Genomic DNA, 14,769 nt, shown 5'->3' on the forward strand with positions numbered 1-14,769 from the left:
AACCAATTAGTAGGCTATGCCTACTCATAATTGGTTAAAATCACACGATGCACACTGATGATGTCATTAGAATCTAGAGCTGAGCATTTAACCAACATTTTTGTTATTTTTCAGTTTTTAAACAAATAATTGACCGACTTCGGCTCAATTATTTGAATTCCATATATTTAACTTTTTTCTTCTTCTGTGAGCTCGATGCTCAGTTTCTGTAGAGATAAATCAGATCAAGCACGAACTATGCAATGTAGTAGGGAGTTGTAGTTTCCAACAGGCCAATATTCTACATAGTTTAGAACAGAAAATATGGTCATTCATTCCCATAATCCATTGCACGCCCGTTTATTTGTCCACTCTGTGTGGAGCAGATACGGAGACCTCATTGACTGAGACGGAGAGACGAGAGAATGCATGAGAGCGATAAAAAGCAGTTGCTTTGCGAGGTTTCTCTACCTGGAAATACATGATCTAAGTGATTGATAGTTGGTATTCAGCAGTCATAAAAGTATGCCTTATTTACTTAGAAAAACTACTAAAATAGTGATTTTGTCAGACAGCATAGGCAGCAGCTCTATAGAGATGAGTTGATGACTTGGAATGAAATAATAAAGTCATCAAATAAATATTTTATATGAGAAAGTAAATGATGGTTAATACGTGATAAGCAGTAATGGGCAGTCACTACCCAAATGGGACTTTTATCAATATTTTTATTCTGTGTTGTTACAGCATTCAACCCACATAATCCATAGTGCATTCAATATCTACAAAAATTATTGAAATCAAAAACCGTGATTATTTTTTAAATATTTGAATCGAAACCAAATCAACCTCAAAAAGCACTAATCTCTCAGCACTATTGGAAACAGTTACGTTCCTCTATCCTTTTTTACTACAAAGCAGGGAAATGTGTAATTTTCACATATGGTGATGCTGGAGATGAATATGAAGTTGTTACATTTCCCTTTAAGAACATACCTCATGGCCCCCTTGGGCAGGTAGCTTCCACTGCCCAGACTGCCCATCTCCTTAGTCAGGTAAAACTCATTGAACTTATGTTGTTGTGATTCCTGCTCTTCTTCCTCTTTTTGCTCCATACAGTTGGAGGAAGGGTAGGGAGTCGGGATGCGAAAGCTATTGTAAGACTTTCGTCTGCCTGGCCTCTTAGGTACACCAGCCTCAGTAAATCTCACACGGGACTTGGTGTTAGCCTTATCGTCTAACAGGCTGGTGAGTGACGCTGTGAGAGATCTCTGTGACAATTGAGAGGAGGCAGCATCTTGGATGCCCAGTAGTTCGTAAAGACCTGGGATGATGATCTGCATCAGCTTGTCCGATAAAAACTGGTCAATCCTCAGACACAAGCCGGCAAGCTGTTGTTTTGTCAGCTGTATTCCAGAAACAGAACTAGTGTTTTAAAATGTTGCATAGTGCATCTTTCAAAAGCTTATGAACAAGGTTAAACATTAGGCATAGTTTTCATGGTAATCTGATTAAATTGCCAGTAACATGATCTTACCGGGTCAAACATGCCCTCACGAATCCCCCTCCATTGCCTGAAAACAATGTTGTTAGAAATGTTGTCATATCAGGATGCCTTAGAAATGTTGTCATATCAGGAGGCCTTAGAAATGTTGTCATATCAGGAGGCCTTAGAAATGTTGTCATATCAGGAGGCCTTAGAAATGTTGTCATATCAGGATGCCTTAGAAATGTTGTCATATCAGGATGCCTTAGAAATGTTGTCATATCAGGATGCCTTAGAAATGTTGTCGTATCAGGATGCCTTAGAAATGTTGTCATATCAGGATGCCTTAGAAATGTTGTCATATCAGGATGCCTTAGAAATGTTGTCATATCAGGATGCCTTAGAAATGTTGTCATATCAGGATGCCTTAGAAATGTTGTCATATCAGGATGCCTTAGAAATGTTGTCATATCAGGATGCGTGGCAGAATTGTTTTTATTTAAATATTTGCCTGACGGTGAAGTTATACTTGCTTTGTGTCAGTTGTTTTGGCAAAATTGCAATGTGACAACTTTTCTTGCACTGAACATTTTTTTCCAATGAATCAGTTTCTAATTTGATCCTATTTCCTTGAAGGAGTGATAGTACCAAAGAAAACAGAACATACTTCTCAGTTAGGTTTTGAAGGAAGTCCATAAGTGTCAGATCTTCCACACTGTTGAGCTTTCCCTCTTCTGTGGTTTCCGTCACTGAGGTTGCTCTGCTCCTGGCAGAATTGCTCTGTTCCTGGTAGAAATGTAATTATATTGCAAATAATCAACCTTAATATCAAACTTAATATACAACAAATATCATACTGAAATAATGATTAACTGTTAAAGAGTGGAGGAGCATTGGCAACGTTGGACCAATTAAACAACTGCAACACAGCAGAGATGGTTGTGGTACTTCAACATTTCCAATGATAGCATCACTATAACATTTTATTGAATTAATGTTGAAATATGAAATGACAGTCAACTCAAAAGGTCAACTTACCATCTCATTGACAGCTTCAGAGGGCAGGAGGTCATCCACCACACAGACAGGCAGGTCTAGAGACTGGGACAAGGCTCTATGGTCATAACCAGGAGAGAATGGAAACAACATCAGAGCAATCCCAATGGCAGAAACTAACCACTGTCTTTATGTCAAAGACTCACATAGTAGTTAATACATGGCCACAAATAATGAGGGGTTCAAATAGATCTGCTGGGGACTTGACCCTACAAATGACTCCAAGAATGATGCCTAACCTGCCCCATAACAAGTTCTCTCTTATTAGTCTCTCTCTTCATCTCCACACAACAATCTAACTGGACAGAGTGTGAGTGGCCTTACCTGACTGTCTCAGTGTCAGAAACATCATAGAACAATAAGACTATGTCTCCCAGGGACGTCTCAGCTACAGCAGAGGGGGCAAAGTCCGGGATGATCTCTCAAGCTGAAACAAAGTGACTGTATGTGAACTGAACCATTTCCCACTGGGCAAAAACTGGTTGAATCAACGTTGATTCCACATCATTTCAACCCCCAAAAAGCTATGTGATGATATTTAATCAACGTAGAAATCGAATTGGATTTGCAAAAAGTAATCAACTTGAAAGGCATTTAGTCTTTTCTTCACCCAACTTTTAACCTAAATCCAGTGACATGGTGAAAAGTTTTGTTGATTTTACATTGAATTCATGTTAGTTAACAACAACCAAACTTTAAATCAAAACCAGACGTTAAACTGACGTCTGTGCCCAGTGGGTTATGTTGATGGATCCGATCAATTACCTTAGTTCTGCTGGTATCATTAGCTGCATGAAAATACATCTGTGGAGTACAAATATTAGCTGCTTTCTGAAGGACAGCCAAGCTGATAGACAACATGGAACCTCCAGATAATTATGACATCATTGGAACACATGCACGTGTCACAAACACTTTGTCACTATAAAAAAGCAGTGTAGCAGTGCTGCCCAAGCTGGGGGGGTGGGACAATTTTATTAGGCTTTTATTCAGATTCACCAACAATGCTCTACTTGAAGTCAATGAGTAAACAAGCCTTAGCAATGTAGACACATCCCACTGGGCACACCATGCCATTTCAACGTGGAAATTTGGGTAATATTTGGTTGAGATGTTGATCAATGAGATTTGAACCTTTATTCATCCACTCAAAAAGATAATGAGAAGTTTGGGAATTAAACAATGTGTTATCACTATGGTTCAACCATCTAAAAGCACAACCAAATTCCAATGGAAAAACAATGTCTGATTTCTGGTTTATCATCTAAATGTGTTATCACAGTGCTTTGAACCATTTAAAAGCACAACAAAGTTCAAATGGGAATACAATGTCAGATATTTTGTATTTATACAACAACTTAAATGTGTTATCAATGTGCTTTATCTAATAGCACAACCAAATGACCTGGATTGTAGTTGAGAATACATTAAAAGATGAAGCAAAGCAGTGCGACCAAAAACAACACAGAGTTACACATGTCACTACCTTGAACATGCACACTTTGTCAAAATGTGTTACTCATTTTAAGGTTGAATAAATACTGTTCCATTAGTTTGTAAGTTCGCCTAAAGTTCAGTCTATCTACTGTATTACTAAAGTAATATTGAATTGTGTTTGGTTGACATTGAAACCAAATATCAACATTTGAAGGAGAAGTATCTTCTGCTTGGATAGTTCCTTCTGTGCCACTGACTTAGTATGGCTTTAATTCCAGTTTGTCTAAAAATTAATAATTTACATGTTAGATTCACGTCTCCATCTCAACCAAAAATCTAAGTTAAAGAACAGGACTAAATTAAATCAAACTTTAAATGCACTTTAAATCAAGTTTGACTTGATTTAGTCCTATTCTTTAACTTAGATTTTTGGTTGAGATGGAGACGTGAATCCAAAATGTTAATGATTAACTTGAAGATTCAATTTGAAATCAACCAAAGCTTGAGACACTAGGCCTATACTGTATGCATTGTCTATTAGTTGAACTCTGGGTTGAATTCAAACAATAGCTGTTGATGACTTTGCAAATGCTATATAGGCTTTTACAAAGTATGGTTACATCTCATTTGCTTTGTCAAACCTGCCCCTTGGAATGACTTCAATATTAACACTGAATATATTTTGTTATTAAGAGATCTCTCAATAATAATTCTCACAATAGCATATTGGTAGTAGTCAGTGACATATCAAAGCTAAGTAGGGCTGGGTGTAGTTAAAACCCTGGATGGGGTTCGATTCCAGGCTGAGGTGCTGCCCAGCCTGTTTTTTTTTCTTCTGAAAGTGTATATAATGTTGAAAATCTGATATTGTTACAAAGGTACAAATTCAACCTACTTTAAATTAAGATGCTTGTGTTTCCAACTTCCCAAAGTTAGTAAACATCCAGAGTTTAGAGGTTGAAAACAGTGTAGGCCTATACCCCATTTTATCCACTACCCCCCTCCCCCACACACACACTTTACATTTGACCAATATGTATGCAGCCCACCAGCCCTAAAGCACGAACATGTTTTTTTTCCTAGAAAATGAGGATTAAGAGAAGCAAAATTATCATTTTCGCTAGTTTCCTCTAAATAGGAGGGCAACATGACATTGACAAACCTTGTCATATCTGCTTTCACCGGGATTTAAAAACCCAGGCTTTCCTAAAATGTTTACCTCAGCCAGTCTAGAACCCAGGTGTGTCTGCAAAACACATGCACGCCTCCATAAGGTTCATGGGTTCCCTATTGTTTTATCCCAGTACAAGAGGGGCAACTGGATTCAGGATCAAACACAAGCAGTCTTTAAGGTATATCTTATTACAGTTTAGGCCTACCTTGTTATTTTCTTCCATCTGGCAATATCATTTTAAGGAATTAAATCTGTTTTGTTGCTAGTATTATTATTAACTGTAGGAAAATACAGCTGTAGAGTACAAGTATTAGCTACTTTCTGAAGAACAGCCAAACTGATAGACAATTTAGAACCTACAGACAATTATGACAAAATTGGAACGCATGAAAGTGTCACAAACGCCTTGTTATTTCGGGAGTGGCTCCGCATTCGTGACCGGATTAGATACATACCAGTAGTTAAATGACAAAAATGATTATATTCGCAATGTCATTCAGCAAAAAAACAAATAAACAAAACATAAATAGCCACTACAATTTAGAAACATGATTTTGTCATCAGTTCAGTACCATTTGTTTGAATTTGTGGACCCACGACTAAAGGTCGCTAGCAACTAGATGTTAGCTAGTTGCTAGTCAGCATAGGCTGCTACATGATAAACAGTTCGCGTTAGGGAATTAGCTCCCCATTAGCCAGCCTAACAAACTGTCAAATCCAATGGAAACCGATGCAACCCTGCTGGCAAATAAGGGCTAGCTAGATGACTAGTGGTGACAGTGAGGTCCCTATGAGTTTCAAGGCTTTAATCAGTGCTATCGTGCAGAAACAGCGTATAAAATACTGGTTGATGAGCTAGCTAAATTAGCTAGCAAGACAGATATGACCGTTAACAGCGTGCACGCACAAATGCATGACGACACATTGTATCTAAGTGAAGAAGACATGCAGAATAAGATCGCCCCACCAAGCTAGATAGTAGAGGGGTACAACAACGCCGGTACACAGATGCATAACTCATACAATTATATTTTGTTCCAGTCAATGACTATACATGTTGAAAAATAAATACCTGCGTCAAATATATGGCATCGCATAGCTGGCATGGATTAAACAAAAAAAACGTTGACCACTAGATGTCCTCGTATACCCACATTTAGATCAAATGTACTTGATTTTTCATCAGTACTGTGTGAATGACAAGCCCACTGAATCTAGTTGAATAATCTTTATACTCAGCAGGTAGAAGCCTAGGTACTTCAAGTCAGTGCTTAATTTGAGCCGGATCATGCCAGAACAGGATCCGGCACCTTTACATTCTGGACTGTGATATATATATATATATAGTATGGTGATGTATAGTATGGTGATTTATAGTGTGGTGATATATAGTGTGGTGGTATATAGTATGGTAATATATATAGTATGGTGATATATAGTGTGGTTGTATATAAGTATGGTGATATATATATATATAGTATGCTGATATATAGTGTGGTGGTATATAGTATGGTGATATATAGTGTGGTGGTATATAGTGTGGTGGTATATAGTATGGTGATATATATAGTATGGTGATATATATATAGTATAGTGATATATATATATATATATATATATAGTATGGTGATATATATATAGTATAGTGATATATGGAGTCCTTTTCTCCTTTTCTCTCCACTGCGACCGCACATCCAGAGAAAATGCCATAGACTGCCATATACTTCATATACTGTTTGGCCTTGGCCAGGTTAGTCCAACTTTAAATGACAGTGATTTACAGGTGAAATGCTTACTTATGACTTGGGGTTAGAAGCTGTTATTGGTTTACCCTAACAAGTCCTGAAACAAATCATGAGCCAACTATCATGCTTAGAAGGTATATAGTGTCAGTATGGGGAGAGGATAGGATGTAAGGGAGCTTCATTAATGTATTGAGGCCATCACATATACAGTATTTCACAATGATAGACCACACATTTGGTCTCCTAACCTTGTTCTGGTTGATTGACTCTCTAACAGTGCCTTCACACAGAGACCATGGCTGCAGCAGCTGAATGTAGCACGGACTCTGGCCAGGAGGAGTGCTCAGCACATTGGGTAGACACCAGGATCCTGGTCATTAGGCAGATTAAACATACTGAAACAAGGAGGGACAACCTGGACTTGTCCAAAAGGAACTCTTATTTAAGTTTTCTGTTCGGGAAAAACATATATTTTTTTTAACGTTTTCCATTGTGTGCCCTCATGAACATGATCCAGAGATCAACTGCACTAACTGGTACCTCACAAAGTACCTGTATTGTCACTAACAAGGGAGGAAAATACAGTGAACAAGATGAGACTTTGGAACAGATGATGCCTGAAACAATGTGGACGACGAAGAATTTAGTTCCTTTTGATGAGGCTTATAGATATAGTCAATACTGTGTTTGATTTGTGTGTAGACAGTTTATAACGGCAGGCAGTGGATTCTCAGTCATTCGTATTCTCAAGTAACAAAAACGTATGATATTTCACTGGCTATTTGTAGTAGCCAAATGTGAATGGAATTATTATTATTCTAGTCTTTATTCTAGAATCATTCAGTTGAATGAATGTATGTGGTTGTACTGTATGTGATTGTAAGTGTTTGACATGGGTCAAATTGAGGCTCCAAACCCCCCCACCTAACACTAGTTTTTGTCCATAGAAATCCTCACTTGCTGATGAAGATCTATAGTGGTTGAAATCAATGTAAAATACACAGTATGAACACTGCTGCCATAAAACTCTTTTATTCAAATCAAATGTTATTTGTCACATACACATGGTTAGCAGATGTTAATGCGAGTGTAGCGAAATGCTTGTGCTTCTAGTTCCGACAATGCAGTAATAACCAACGAGTAATCTAACCTAACAATTCCACAACTACTACCTTATACACACAAGTGTAAAGGGATAAAGAAAATGTACATAAAGATATATGAATGAGTGATGGTACAGAACGGCATAGGCAAGATGCAGTAGATGGTATTGAGTACAGTATATACATATACATATGAGATGAGTAATGTAGGGTATGTAAACATTATATTAAGTGGCATTGTTTAAAGTGGCTAGTGATACATTTTTACATCAATTTCCATCATTAAAGTGAGCTGGAGTTGAGTCAGTATGTTGGCAGCAGCCACTGAATGTTAGTGGTGGCTGTTTAACAGTCTGATGGCCTTGAGATAGAAGCTGTTTTTCAGTCTCTCGGTCCCTGCTTTGATGCACCTGTACTGACCTCGCCTTCTGGATGATAGCGGGGTGAACAGGCAGTGGCTCGGGTGATTGTTGTCCTTGATGATTTTTATGGCCTTCCTGTGACATCGGGTGGTGTAGGTGTCCTGGAGGGCAGGTAGTTTGCCCCTGGTGATGCGGATTAAGATGTGGATTATAATTGCTTATATAAATGAGTCTATGCAGTGTCAAAATAATACATCTGTTACATAAGAGGGGAAAAAATGCTATTTTGGGAGAAAGAAAATACCACAAAAGACATGAAATAATGGCATTACGGGAAAATAATACATACTGTATTTCACAAACTCTTTATTTACATTACAAAGCTGACAACTACTGTAACGATGTGTTAGCACAACATGTGTCATCATTCCCCTGCAGTGTGTGGATTTACACAGCAACATAGCAGAAGTAACAGTTTTACTTTAGACCGTCCCCTCGCCCCGACACGGGCGTGAACCAGGGACCCTCTACACACATCAACAACTGATACCCACGAAGCGTCGTTACCCATCGCTCCACAAAGGCCGCATCCCTTGCAGAGCAAGGAGAACCACTACTTCTAGGTTTCAGAGCAAGTGACGTAATCGACTGAAAGGCTCCTAGCGCGCACCGCTAATTAGCTAGCCATTTCACATCCGTTACACAGAAAACTTAAATAGTTTCTTTTTATTTCACTAGACAAGTCAGTTAAGAACAAATTCTTATTTACAATGATGGCCAAACCCGGACGACGCTGGGCCAATTATGCGGCACCCTATGGGACTCCCAATCACTTGGAGTGGGAAGGATACAAAATCCAATATCACACACTTCTTCCTTGGTATTCTGAGAACTGTCAGATAGCTGTGAGAGCTATGAGTGGATCGTGGAGCCATGCATAAATGATAACTTTGCTGTAACTCAGTGGGGCAAGTAGAACATCCGGGTTAGTGTATGTGCATTATCTTGTCAGTTGATTGTCTTTGTCTCAAAGCCTTTCCATTTCTGGGGTAATGAAGAAGCTTCTGATCTCAAACTTCTTGATAGGTAAGAAACACTTGGTTAGTGTATGTGTCTTAACCAATGGGTTGTCAGGTGAAAGTTGAAGATGCTTCTTGGAGGTGATCTAATGATGTCATTGAATTGCTGTCATTGAGTTGCTCACTGGACAAGACAATTATTCACTGAAAATTAAATCTGTCTTTCATTTCACTTATGTTGATATTTGATTGGCTATTTGCTGTCTTTTGAAAATACAAAAATAAATATAACTGTTTTCTGAAGCACTTGTAGACATTCATTGTTTTCAAAATCATATTTTCAGCAGAACAGATACATACTTTTACAATATGACATCAAATAAAATAAATATCAAGTAAGTGATATGTAAATGATTGGCAGAAGGCTCCAACCACCCAAGTCATAGACTGTTCACTCTGCTACCACACGGCAAGCGATACGGGAGCACCAAGTCTGGGACAAAAGGCTCCTTAACAGCTTCTACCCCCAAGCCATAAGACTGTTTAACGTTAATTAAATGGCTACCTGCACTATTTGCATTGAACCCCTTTGTTATTGATGTATTTTTCTAATTGTTTTCCACCAACTCTCTTGAATTGGCTCGATGCACACTCACTACACTCTACCCACACATTCACTGTGACACTGACCGACTTTCACACTAGCTGCTGCTACTGTGTTTATTATCTATCCTGATTGCCTAGTCACTTTTACCCTTACCTACATGTACATACTGTATTACCTCAACTACCTCGCACCCATGCACATTGACTCGGTACTGGTACTCCTTGTATATAGCCTTGTTATTGTGTTACTATTTAGAAAATATCTTCTTACTTTTTAACTCTTCATTGTTGGGAATGGGCTCGTAATAAAGCATCTCACAGTAAAGTCTACACCTGTTGTTTTCGGCGTATGTGACCAATACGATTCAATTTTGATTTGAACAAATGAATGCTCTTGTTGTTTTAATGAGGAATTTAATGAAATTATTTGCTTTTCCTTGAAGATTTGAATGGGCTGGAAAAGCCTTTCGTGATGGCTCTACACAATCTGGTGAAAAGGGAGGGTTTGCGACTCTTCTCTTGGGAAGGACGAGGGAAGGACGATGCAATATCATAATTTCCCTCTGGAGCAAAGAAGCCATGAGAATTTGTCATCGACTCTGCAAAGAAAGACCATCCAGTATGTCATCAATTTACATTTTTTGTCATTTAGCAGACGCTCTTATACAGAGCGACTTACAGGAGCAATTAGGATTGTGTGCCTTGCTCAAGAGCACATTGACAGATTTTGCATAGTGAGCTCAGGGATTCAGAACCAGCAACCTATCGGTTACTGTCCCAACCTCTTAACCCACTAGGCTACCACCCAGCCCGCAGTACAGTATGTCATAGGTAACAACTCAGAGGAGAGTAAAATGTCTTTCCAAATGAATTAGTTGAACGGTAAAGTAATAATATCTTAGTCTTGACTGAGCAGCAGCCTAAACAACAGTAGGGCTTACCTGTAAAGTACACAGTAGGGGAAGTGTTCTGAGGCTGGTACTCCAGAGACTCTTGAGGACAGAGGTTCTTACTAACTTTCTTGGAAGCCTGGTTGGTGGGAAAAGGCACAGTAAAACAAACTGGAAAATGTTCGATATCTTAAAGTACAGCATATCAATTGCAAAAAAGCAGTGCAATGCCATGACCCAAAGAATCATATATCTCATAAAGGTCAACAGCAGTGTTATTCATGAAAGATGTATGTGTACTATACCTTTGTGTTAAAGGTGAGGACCTGCTCTCCAGTACTGCTGATGGTATCCCTTGCCAAATCAAACACGCCTTCTACAATGTCACTGGTGGCCACGCTGGTAGTGGACTCAAAATAACATTTAGCAGTGGCTTTGGTGATCATTTGAAGAATGACCATACAAGTAGAAGTCTTTGGATCGTTCTGGACTGAAACATCAAAGTTTATATTTTCATACTCATCTGACCACTGTTTTAGGAAGCCCTTCACTGTCTCTTCAGCAAATATCTGGAGAAGATGGGAGGAGAGCTTCTTGGATATGGCACATTGTTCCTTTCCACATTTCAGCCTTGAAAGAATGGAGTCTGAAACACTTTTGGCTGCTTCCAACGTTAAGACATGTGGAGTGCTGTGGCTGTCCTGAATGGCTATCACTTTATCCACCAATTCATGACTGAAAATGTGGATGGTCCAAGTGGAAATTATTTTTCTCAATTTCCTAACAGCAGAACGGAGGTCGTCAAGATGAGAAGCACCCTGTCCATTTTCCTGTGTGTTCTCAACACTTTCCACCATAATGTTCACTACCACCCCAGCAGCTTGCCTAACTTTGTCAACAAAGGTTAGAGGAAGTAAGTCCTCTGTGTGAATGAAGTCCTCAATGATTGTGTTTCTTACAATGGGAAAGTCAATCTGAGCAGGAAACTCAGTGGGTATGGGAGTCCCGGGTAAAGCAAAGTGCCATTGCGACTGCCTTAATTTTGAAGTAGGTGTTGGAGAGATGGAGGAGCGCGAAGAAGAGGACTTTCTTGTCTTTTGGCTGGCAGCACTCCTACAACGGATCATGCCATTATCCTCCAGCATGGATCCTGAGAGCTCAGTGGTTTTAGGTAGTAATTTATGCGGAATGTCCACACAGGCATCTTTTCCACCAGATGTAACACTGCTCTGGTTGACCTCAAGATGGCCGAGATTAGCTCTCAGTGATGCAGAACTGCTTTGATATGTAAACATTTTGATTGAATCAAGAGTTGTGTCTGATCTTTGAAGATCTTTTCTGATAATCTCCTTAATCTTACTTTGCAGACTGTGGTAGATGTTACGAGCAACAGACCAGATCCTTTTCTCAGAAACCTGTCCAGTGGTGAGCAGGGAGGTTCCAGATACCATGTCAGATGAATGGGTGGTCTGGGTGAGCTCCTGCTGGTCTTTCACCATGGTTTGTATAATATCAGTAGATGTGGTGGATGTAGATACAGACTGGAGGTACTTATCTGTTGTACCTTCCTCCACAATGTTAAATGATCTAGTGAGGACCTCACTCACTCCTTTCTCAGCTTTGGTTTGGAACTCATGACTAGAGAGTTTCTGGAGGCTCTTTGTTGAAAGACTATGGGAAGATGCAATGCCTTTGGAGGCAGCCGTGCTGCAATCTAGACTTACTGGAGAGGTTCGCTCAGGAGAATCTTTGAGACGTTCAAACATGTCTTCACATGGTGTTGGGGACCTTGACCAGGAGATGTTATTCAGCTGAGACAGAACACCACCTACCAACACGTTGACCTCAAGGGACATATCAGATATTTTCTTTCCTACTGTGGAGAAGCAAGGTGCATTTGATGTCTGATCCTCGCATGAGGTCAAGATTGTTGAAATGACCTCTTTGGTACTATTGGTCAGTAGAGCCTCGTCTGTTTCAGTCCAGAGAAGTTTTGAACTCTCGCTGACACCCCTGTGTAGAGCCACTTCAAGGTTCAAACTGGGCAAGTGAGGCACACTCTTACTAGCTTGCCTCAAGTCCTGGCTTGCCAAACAAATGTGCTCCTTAGTCCCAAGATGTTCAGAGTCCTCTGTGGGTATATGACTGGACATTCTGCTCAGCATGTCTGACCTCCGCTGGTGAATGGTGAAGTCCTTTAATGTCTTCTTAATATTGTTATATAAACTAGTGGTAGCTGACCAGATCCTGTTCTGTAGCTTTTGTGCTTTTTCCAGGAGGTCAGGTTCTCTCTCCTCTACTTCTGCAGGTTGCGCCAAGCTCTGCAGGTCTTCCACAAATGTGTCAATGATGCCAAAGGCAGCAGAATCTGCACAAATATCCTTTGACCATGTGTACCGGTTTTGAATGGAACCAGACCTGGACGCTACAGAATAAGCAGGCTTTGCACTAGTTAAGCTACTGGTGGACTTTTCAACTAGGAACTCACTCACTGCTTGAGTGGCGTTTCTCTTGAATTCCTCACTTGAGAGTTTTTTCATGCAATTTAACAGACTGGTCAAAGAAGCTGTGGCATTACTTCTGCTGTCCTCAATTTGAGAGGGGAACTCACATACTATTGATGATGAGGCCCTGGAATGGGAGATATCCCCAAGCTGAGCCAGAACACATTCTACAAATTGTTCTCTCTCAATAGAGAAGTCTGATCCTTTTTCTCCAACAGTGTACAGGGGGTCCTCCTTTGACATCTGAGTGTTGTACAAGACCAGAAGCTCTGAGATGACTTCTTTGGTGCAAGTTGTCAGAAGGAGCTTGCTTTCTTCTGAGTCAGTTTGTGTCCAAAGAAGTTTTGAGCTCTCACTTAGGCCTCTTTGTAAAGTAACTTCACCAGTGTACTCTGGCAACTGAGGCTCACTCTTACTGGGCCTATACTTCATGTCTAAGCAAGGAAGTGGAACTGTCTCCTTAAACTCAGCATTTGTGATGTTGTCATCAGATGTGACAATGCTCTTTAAGGCACATCGCTGAAGCTTGCCGAAATAATCTTTCAAGTTGTTTTGGATGCTGTGGTAGATATGAGCAGCAGCAGACCAGGCACTCTTCTGTTGCAGACTCTCTTCAGATTCAGCCAAGGACTTCATATCTGACACGAAAGTCTTAACAACTACTGACGCTGCTGAGCCCACTGGGTGAATTGACTCTGTCTTTACAATGCCAGACAATGTTTGACCTGATACAGCACCTGTTATCTCAGACTGAACGACTGAACTAGGAAAGCTCAAACTACTGACTTTTTTGGCAAGAACGCCACTCACTGCTTGCATTGCTGATGTTAGGAACAGCCGGCTGGAGAGTTTTTGGATGCTCTTAGATGTGAGCGTGCAGGAGGAACCAGATTCACCAATATTGTAGCTGCTCTCGTATTTCCTTATCAGGGCATCAAGATCGTCAATGAAGCCAACATGCGATGCCAAAAACGTGATCTTGTCCTTCAGAACTTCCAGCAAACTGTGTTCGTTCTCGTCAACAAAAGCCACCTTTGTGTCAGAGATGGTGGTCATGACTTGCCCTGTTAGACTCTTGCTCTCTTGGTCAACTTTTTCAAGTTTAGCAGCCAGCTCTCTCACCATGCTTTCAGTCACCTTGGTCTCCGAGTCTCCCCTTCTTCCAGATGTCACTAGAGAGGTTTGACTTGCGGAGGCACTCTTAACGACCAGTGATACGGCCGACTTGACATCTTTAGCCAACTCTGCCATTACAGCAGAGATTAGCATCATAGAGCCTGCACTTCCAGATGGAGAATCGGACATGCATGCAAGTTTGGAGAGAGAACCTTGCAGGCTGTCCTGCACACAGGTGACGAGGGTGTCCTCCGAGAGACCTAAAAGGACATGTAGCGACTCAGAGTTGGTT

At 40.2% G+C, this 14,769-nt stretch overlaps 2 protein-coding genes across 3 annotated transcripts; both read right to left on the reverse strand.

Moving 5' to 3' along the window:
- Positions 1-671: 671 nt before the first annotated feature.
- Positions 672-6,234, reverse strand: LOC129867451 (uncharacterized). 2 transcript variants are annotated; one of them, XM_055940877.1, is made up of 6 exons: positions 6,205-6,234; positions 2,846-2,948; positions 2,504-2,579; positions 2,133-2,251; positions 1,517-1,553; positions 672-1,385 (listed from the first exon to the last, which is right to left on the reverse strand). In XM_055940877.1, the coding sequence occupies exons 3-6, from the start codon at positions 2,504-2,506 to the stop codon at positions 867-869; spliced, it is 678 nt and encodes a 225-aa protein (XP_055796852.1). In that variant the 5' UTR covers positions 2,507-2,579; positions 2,846-2,948; positions 6,205-6,234; the 3' UTR covers positions 672-866. The 2 variants fall into 2 exon arrangements, with proteins under 2 accessions (XP_055796852.1, XP_055796851.1); XM_055940876.1 differs by lacking the exon at positions 6,205-6,234 and adding an exon at positions 5,338-5,523.
- Positions 6,235-9,762: 3,528 nt separating this feature from the next.
- On the reverse strand, positions 9,763-14,721 carry LOC129867452 (uncharacterized). The gene is made up of 3 exons (XM_055940878.1): positions 11,163-14,721; positions 10,909-10,996; positions 9,763-10,566 (listed from the first exon to the last, which is right to left on the reverse strand). The coding sequence occupies exons 1-3, from the start codon at positions 14,664-14,666 to the stop codon at positions 10,391-10,393; spliced, it is 3,768 nt and encodes a 1,255-aa protein (XP_055796853.1). The 5' UTR covers positions 14,667-14,721; the 3' UTR covers positions 9,763-10,390.
- Positions 14,722-14,769: the final 48 nt, after the last annotated feature.

The sequence above is a fragment of the Salvelinus fontinalis genome, chromosome 12 (genome assembly GCF_029448725.1).
Source record: "Salvelinus fontinalis isolate EN_2023a chromosome 12, ASM2944872v1, whole genome shotgun sequence".
Classification (NCBI taxonomy): domain Eukaryota; kingdom Metazoa; phylum Chordata; class Actinopteri; order Salmoniformes; family Salmonidae; genus Salvelinus; species Salvelinus fontinalis.